The sequence below is a fragment of the Asterias amurensis genome, chromosome 6, assembly GCF_032118995.1.
Source record: "Asterias amurensis chromosome 6, ASM3211899v1".
In the NCBI taxonomy this organism is placed as follows: domain Eukaryota; kingdom Metazoa; phylum Echinodermata; class Asteroidea; order Forcipulatida; family Asteriidae; genus Asterias; species Asterias amurensis.
Genome location: NC_092653.1, coordinates 20,266,414 through 20,274,460, shown reverse-complemented (window position 1 = coordinate 20,274,460; position 8,047 = coordinate 20,266,414). Strand labels below are relative to the sequence as shown.

The 8,047-nt window shown below is 38.9% G+C and overlaps 1 protein-coding gene across 2 annotated transcripts in view; it reads right to left on the bottom strand.

Moving 5' to 3' along the window:
- Positions 1-2,173: 2,173 nt before the first annotated feature.
- The window catches only part of LOC139938328 (palmitoyltransferase ZDHHC14-like), a 64,576-nt gene continuing 58,702 nt past the window's right edge, over positions 2,174-8,047 (bottom strand). For both annotated transcript variants that reach the window (XM_071933779.1, XM_071933778.1), the window contains one exon: positions 2,174-7,826. In XM_071933779.1, coding sequence (XP_071789880.1) covers positions 7,149-7,826 — 678 coding nt within the window. In that variant the 3' untranslated portion in view covers positions 2,174-7,148. The remainder of the gene's footprint in view (positions 7,827-8,047) is intronic.

Here is an 8,047-nt window from a genome sequence, read left to right as displayed (position 1 = left end):
GATCGCTCTGTGTGGGGCCTCCGCGTCTGATCCGCCACTGGGATGAATGTGCTGACCCTTTACCAACTGAGCTAATATATCTAGCCCTATGTTGGCGTTCTCCCAATTTTGTCAATATCTTTGTTCGGGGGTGCCAGTCAGAACAGAAGCCATACAACCATTAAGTGCAGGAGAACCCCGAAAATCATTTTAAAATTAACCCAGTCAGTTTCCCTTGTGGTTTATATTGATATCTGAAACAAAAAGTCGCATCCCCTTAAGGTGATCCCCTGGCTGCCACTTCCCAGGTTGTATCGTAATTTGGGTGTGATCCCTGGCTACACAGCAGTTGGCGGTTGTATGGCTTCTGACTGGCACCCTCGAACAAAGATATTGGAAAAATAGGGGACTGCCAACATAGGGCTGGATAGCTCAGTTGGTAGAGCACCGGCACGTTAATCCAAGGTCGTTGGTTCGAGTCCCACTCTAGTAAAGTTTTCTTTGTTCAACCCCCAAAATCATTCAGAAATCTACCCGGTCAGTTTCCCTTGTGGTTTATATTGACTAGAAGTGCGGCACCCGCTATTACTAATTGCAAATCTGCAAATGTAGCGAAGGGGGGTGGGGGGAGGGGGTGGTTAAGTGGAGGGACACTCAGAGTCACAATACAAATCACTGTGGCAAACAACCCATCCTAAGTTAAGAGGAATCTTAGTGGTTTGTGAAATTGACACTTGCCCGTCTTTTCTCCCGTTTCTTTGTCGTTCCCATTCATGTTTTCCAAGTTCAATCTGGTCTCGCTAGTGTTTTTATCCCCAGTCCCACTTACATGTATACCCGGTTTCGTCCATAAGTTCCTATTTCCTTTCCCCAGCCCAGTTAATTTTTCCGTCTTTTGCCGTTCCCTGTCTGTGTGCTCCTTCCCTCTCCCATTCCATATCTAACGCACGCCCCCGTCCACCCGCGATCCCGTGTGTTGGCATTGTTCTTTGCTTACACAGGGTGCATTCGATTAGCTTCCTCGGGACGACCCTGATCTGCCCTTGGTTACGTTTAAATAGCTTTGACGTCATTCAAGGGGCTCGCCCTGGTCAGCCCCAAGTGCTTTGCTTGTGGAACAGATCACTTGGGGATGGCCCGAGATGCATGACGTTGTTCGATTAGCTCACCCGAGATGCATGACGTTGTTCGATTAGCTCACCAGTCGTTCGATCAGGGGCTCACCAAAATGGGGTCCACACAGGGAAGCTAATCGACGCACCCATTGTTCACCCATAGCTCATGTTTTCCAGTTTTGCGCAGGTCCCGCTAGATGTTCTTAGATTTTGTTAGATTTTTTCCTGAGTTCAGTCTATTATTTTCCGGTCCCATATCCAACATCATAGTTCCATATCCCATATCATAGTTCCTTTTCCTTTTTTCCTTTCCCATACCCATGCCTTGTTCATTTTCCCCATCATTATTTTGCTGTTCCCCCTTCCCACAGACGTACCACTGTATGACCCTTCCTCCTCTCCCGTTCCACATCCAACATGCTTCCATCCCTGTGATCCTGTGCGATGGCATTTGTTCTTTGCTTGCACTGTTTGCCTGCCAATAACTCATGTTGGGCCCGTTTTGCGGGGGTCCTGCTAGTGGTTCTTTTCCCATTTCGTTTGTTTTTTTTCCCGTTCAGTTTATTATATTCCTATCCCATGTCATCAATAGTCCCTTTTCTTTTTCCCTTTTTTTGTAGTATTAATGCCACCCCTCCACACAGATGTGTACCACTGTGTGCCCCTAACCTCTCCCTGTCCTTCATGCTGTAACCCAGCTCCGTCATGGCTCTGTTAATTCCCAGTGATCCGTGCATTGTTCTTTACTTGCACTGTATACGCAAAGTTACTAGGCGCTCGCCCAACGGGTTTATGAGACAACGCAGACCCCCTAACAACCCAAGGGTACCCCCCCCCCCCCCCGCAAGGTTACTTCTTGCTCACGCTTTGACTGTGACAACACAAACACATACCCCCAGTTCACGGTTTCCCCTGAAATTGACCCCAGGACGCATCAATTCAGCAGGGTGCGGGCACCACTTATAACGTTAAAACATGGCGGGATCATTATAGTATAGATAAATAAAATTTGAAAAACAGAAACAACAAAATATCACTGTTAATTTCGATTCTAAATTTATATGGAAGTAACACTGTTATTTCCACACTTTTGGGGTGAAAATACGTAAATAAAGAAAATGCAAAATATAACATAAGCAAATAAGATACCAAAAATGTTCTTTAATTAAAAATGCTAAATGATGATGATGATGATTTAATTTAAACATAAAAGGTGTGAAGGCAAATCGGATTTAGCTATGACAGTTTAAAACATCCAACCAAACACATAAACACCAAACATATCACGTACAACCCCATACAATACATGTATCACACAAACAATGACAAGACATATTACAATACATAATAAAAGTGAATTCTTTATGCTAAAGCAAATATAATTGCTTTTGACTTGCACACGTCCCTTTTAATGGTCCATGAAACTCTTTTAATGACTTCTATTTTTAATTACGTTTAGGTACACTTTATTTTGTTTAATCTGGTTCTTTTGATTATATATTGTATTCTACGGAAAAACCATCATTATTGTTATTGCAACATAGTTCATTTGCACATCACAAACACACCTAAAGGTACAAACATTACACATGTATAAGAAATATCCTCTTTAATCTGTTGGTGTGTTCAGCAAATAACAAACGCACATCTGAAAGTTCCAGCAAAGGAAAGTTTAAAGGAATATTATGTAATCCACCATAAACATAAACTAACAAACCTGTAGAAGTTTGAGATCGATCGGCCATCTGGGTCACAAGAGAATAGTGTAAAAACTGATACAAATTTTGCATTGCATCAAAGCCAAAATAAAAATGAATCAAACGCTCACTGAGCAATAAACTCCAAATGCGAAATTATATATATTTTTTTCTCAGCAAATATGGCATTTCAGACAGAAATATTTAAAGGGATGTTTTCTACTATCATCATCATTAGAGCGTGCGTGTAAGTTTTACGTAAATCTGTGATCTCCACAAGTTTTGTTTCTTACCAATTCTGTAACATTCCATTAAGTTTTTGGTGTAATTTTGTGCCCATTTACTGTTTCACTAAATCTATATGAACCAAGTTATCAGTCGGGCGCTTTAACCTCGCATGTCAACATTTCAAACACAACAATTAAAGTGAGTGTTACATATTTTGTCCTAATTATTACTGAAAATATATAACGCTTTCAATGCTTTAAATAAATTGATATCGAGCCAACAGCTCTCACCAGGGGGAAACTCATTTTAAAAGACTCATTTAAAGACCATATAACTTATGAAATGTTAGTTCTGTTAGTTCATTACATGTATATAGAAATGTCAGATTAAAGTAAACTGTGCAAATAAAGTATCTAAACATTTACAAATGGTCAGATATATTGGAACCTCAAACAGTATGCACAAAATTAATTAATTAATCCGATGCACAGCTATCTTCTGTGCATTTTGATACCTCCTTTGTTGTGATGCGATGTTGTTTGGCGGATTAATTGGCACTTGAGTGGCTTAAGGTTGAATTTCAAAAGTTTCAAAAGCCCCTATTCAAACAAGAGCGTTGTACTGTGACGATAGAGATCAGCATTATTTTTGCCCGCCTCTTGTAAACGATTTGTTTGTCGCGTGTTGGATAAATCAATTGCGATGAATATCAGCAACATTTGTCAATAACAAAGCGAAGGGGTCAGAGATAGGGGCATAAACCAGTATTATAATGGGTTTAAAGGGAAGGTACACGTTTGGTAACTACTCAAAACAAATATTAACTTAAAAACTGACTCGGTAATGAGCATTGGAGAGCTGTTGATAGTATAAAACATTGTGGGAAACGACTCCCTCTGAAGTAACACAGTTTTTGAGAAAGAAGTAATTTCTCACTAAAATAATCTGAAAGCACACAAATTCGTCCAACAAGGGTGTTTTTTCTTTCATTGTTTTCTCGCAACTTCGATGACCGATTGAGCCAAAATTTTCACAGGCTTGTTATTTTATGCTTATGATGGGATACACCAAGTGAGAATTGGACAATTACCAAACGTGTACAGTGCAATTAAAGCCAGATTCCCTGATATGGTAAGACAGGAAAAGGTGTTTCGAGATGAGAAGACGAATCCTTGCCGTTTAGGACAGTGATGGAGGATACACCAAGTATCGAGGACTACATCTTCAGGATATCAGCAGTTTGAGTTTACAAGATAAAATCAGAAAGAACCTTTAAGCAGTGAAGATAGAAGTCTGAGGAGCTACTGCAATAAATTTCATGGTTAGGTAAACAGAAAAAATTTGTGTCTTTTGTCTTGATTGAACACCTGCGCAGAATCTCGAAGCTGAAGAGTTTAAAACTTACTACTAAATTGTCCATATACATGTATACAGGGGTCGATTTCACAAAGAGTTAGGACTAGTCCTAACTTATGACTAGTCCTAGAAGATAAACAAATTGCATGGATAGTCTAAGCTAGGATGACTACATGTAACTGGTCCTAACTCGAGAAAGACTAGTCCTAACTCTTTGTGAAGTCCACTTGCGTCATTCCTGTCTTGTTGTTTGGCTCAGAAACACGGACCCCCTCAAATCCGACCTCAATCGACAGGAATCGTTCCACATGAGGTGTCAACAATCAAATCTCGGCATCCAGTGGTTCCACTTTGTCAACAACAAACAATGAGGTGACCCAAAGAACATGTCTGCCTCCCATCAACCAACTAATTCAACGCCGCCACTCTGCCTTCTTCGGTCATGATGCTTGCCTAGCTGACAACATCCCAGCTATAAAGCACTAAGCATCGCCATCAACTCCAGGGGAGACCTATAGCACCGGTTCCTGGCTGGAAGAGACCTAGAGGCCACCCTTGACCATCCTGGGCCCAACAACTTGGTCGGCCTAGCACAATCGACCACATGTGGCGTGAGGCTGTAGGACGTGGACACAGGAGATTGTCGCGACAGACCCTTGCTGTCTCTGCGGTTGATTGATTGATTGATTGTCTTGATTTTGTCTGTGTGAAATGCTTGTGCAACTTTTGCTTTTACAACTTTTGAAATTTGACCTTAAACCACTCAAGTGCCCATAAATCCGCCAAACAACACTGTAGCGCAACAAAATAGGTGTCAAAATGCGCAGAAGATAACTGTGAATCAAAATGATCAGTTATTTGTTTGCATACTGTTTCAGGTTCCGATAAATCTGACCATTTGTAAGTGTTTAGATACTTTATTGGCACAGTTTAGAATAAATTCATGCTAAAGAAATGTATTGTATTTGAGGATTTCTTCCCCAATCCTGAACTTAATACTTCTTCTTGTTTCCTACCCCTCCTGATGTTGGCCTTAACTGGGCTGTGGATGTCTAATAAAATAAATAAATAACCCACAACATCAAGAACAGCACATACTTAATGACATGATGATGATGTCATCAGGTATCGAATTACATTAAATCAAATGTTAACAAATAATTAAGCAAAAAAGCATAACTTATGCAAAAGGTAGGAAGAAAAAATGAATTATGAAGGGGACTTCTCATAATTAATGTTACTGCTGCGGAGTATTAGCTCTGACCAATAAGGGCAGTGACTGACTGTACAGTGAAACCTCTGAATCCCTATTACAAGACTTACATGTTATAGACTTTTTTACAAGGGCAGAGTACTACATGTATGCTTGTTTGGTAGACCATAATAATAATGGTGTTGATACCTCTTGTTATTCATTTTTCAAAAATGTTTTCTTCCTCCGCTGAAATTTTCTTTGGCCACAAATAGTGAATTTGAAACTAAAATGGCATTTGAAACTCAACAAGATGAAGACAGCACAAGAACAATGACTTAATTAATAAGATTAATATTATCTAATTGCAAAATGTTAATGATGAAATAATACAATATCAAAGGTTGTCATTGTACAATACTTTCAACTTTGCTGAGGTCATCAATGTTATATTTGAAAATGCTGTGAACAAAATGTCAATGTATATTCAGTTCGCAGTAACAGGATGTGAAAAGAACTGTCCTGCTTATTTTACTACGGCTGGGACTACCACTTTCACTTATGGATCAAGGGGACTTCTCATGATTAACTTTAATGCTGCGGAGCAGGTTAGTCCTGACGTTGAGACTAATTAAGAACTCACTCCACGGCAGTGAAATTAATAACGATAAGTACCCTCCATAATAGAACTCAATCCGTTATATATAGTTTTGTATTTCTCAAGGCTTATTTCAGCACTATTCTTTTTGCCAAGGGGATCCGGGAAAAAGACATACCTGGGGCCAGTCCTTGGTGTCCTTTCCTACACAAAATCAATGGGGGCATCGCTAAAAAAAAACCAATGGGATAGCAAAGGGGTGTCCTCAGTTAACACCATTACACAAATGGGTGCTTGAGTGTGTGTGTGTTGCACCATGTTTAGCCTGCATTGGTTTTAATAGCATGTTGAGACGTATCAATTTGTTTTTAGGAAACAACTTCGAACAACAAACCTTTCTTTTGACATAAATGTCACCAGCACTTTATTTACAATAGTTTTTTGTTAAGGTGTTAAATAGATTTACAAACTATTTTTTTTTCTGGTCACCAAGAATAAATTTAGAGGAAAAATACACCAATCTTTTGTTTTCCCATCTCCAGCCTGAGGCAAAAACAAATAAAAATCACATTGTAAGTTGAAAGAACATAATTCCCGCATTTAAGAAAACATCTTTGTTTCACAAAAGTGTCATGATGTTGAATACCCATTACAGCAGTCTTTGTTTTCTATTTGTTGAACACAGAAACGATCATTATCAATTAACTAATTGTTACAGAAACATTCAATTATTTAAACTACATTGAATGAACTAACAACCTCCAGATTCAAGGAAAACCATCGAAGTGTAGCCATTAAATAGGTTCACTACTAATCAAAACATCTAAATTGTAAAGGGTGTTCATGATGTACATGTACATGGATCCCAAATAACAATGAAGTCGCAACATTTCCCCCTTTTTATCATAGCTTTACATGTTTATCTCTATGATGTGTCACAGTTTAACAATGGTAAGGAAAGTGTGTAAATGGAATAACAATAGTCATACTGATATTTCATATTTAGCAGGGGGTCGTTCCTCGGCAGCTTGAGCCAAACTTGTATAAATATTTCTTTCATTTTTGTCTTGGTCTTTGGTTCTGGGAAATTCACTTCTTGATGGTCCATAATTATGGTTTTTCTTCATAACTTCAACCTCTTCACTCATCTGTAGAGCAGTCAAAAATGAGATAGGACGCCGAATTCTTGGAGCATCATTTGAGTGGCCACTGCCATTAAGCATGTTGCTTCTGGATACATTATTCATATGATGCCTTGTAGATTTTCTAGTCTCAAAAATATCTGGTTCCATTGGGTAAACTGACCCATTTCCATTGGTATCATTAAATTTCCTTTCATTCACACCATGCAAGTCAGTTTGATGGTTTGATGTTCTTAATGATGAACTATTGACTAATTGTAAACTTTCGTGTGAGCCGGCTTCTTCCTTCTGTATAATTGGACTTTGGTGACTGTACTTGGCATGCCTATCAGAATGTGATTCTGAGCAAGGCAAATCTTGTAGAAAATTGATGCTTGAGTTACTGAGTTGGGGTGGAGGTGGTGGAGGGTCTGCTTCACAATCATCTCCCTGACTTTCATTACTCAAACTTTGCACCTCCGATGAACTTTGAACCTTATGGTTGTTTTGTGAGTGTGTAAGTCTTGCTGCTGGCATTACCTGAAACAAAGAAAATTTGATGTCCGGATTTACAAACAAACAATCATACAAAATGAGGATCTCACCGAGTTAAGATAAGTATATTTTTAGCTACCTGTACATAGTACAAGTATATTCTTTTGCTAGCCAAATGCCAGCTAAGTTTCTACTAACCAGCTTAATTTTTAAAAGATTTATTAAAATAAAATAAAAAACCAGTAAGCCAGTGATATCATCCATTT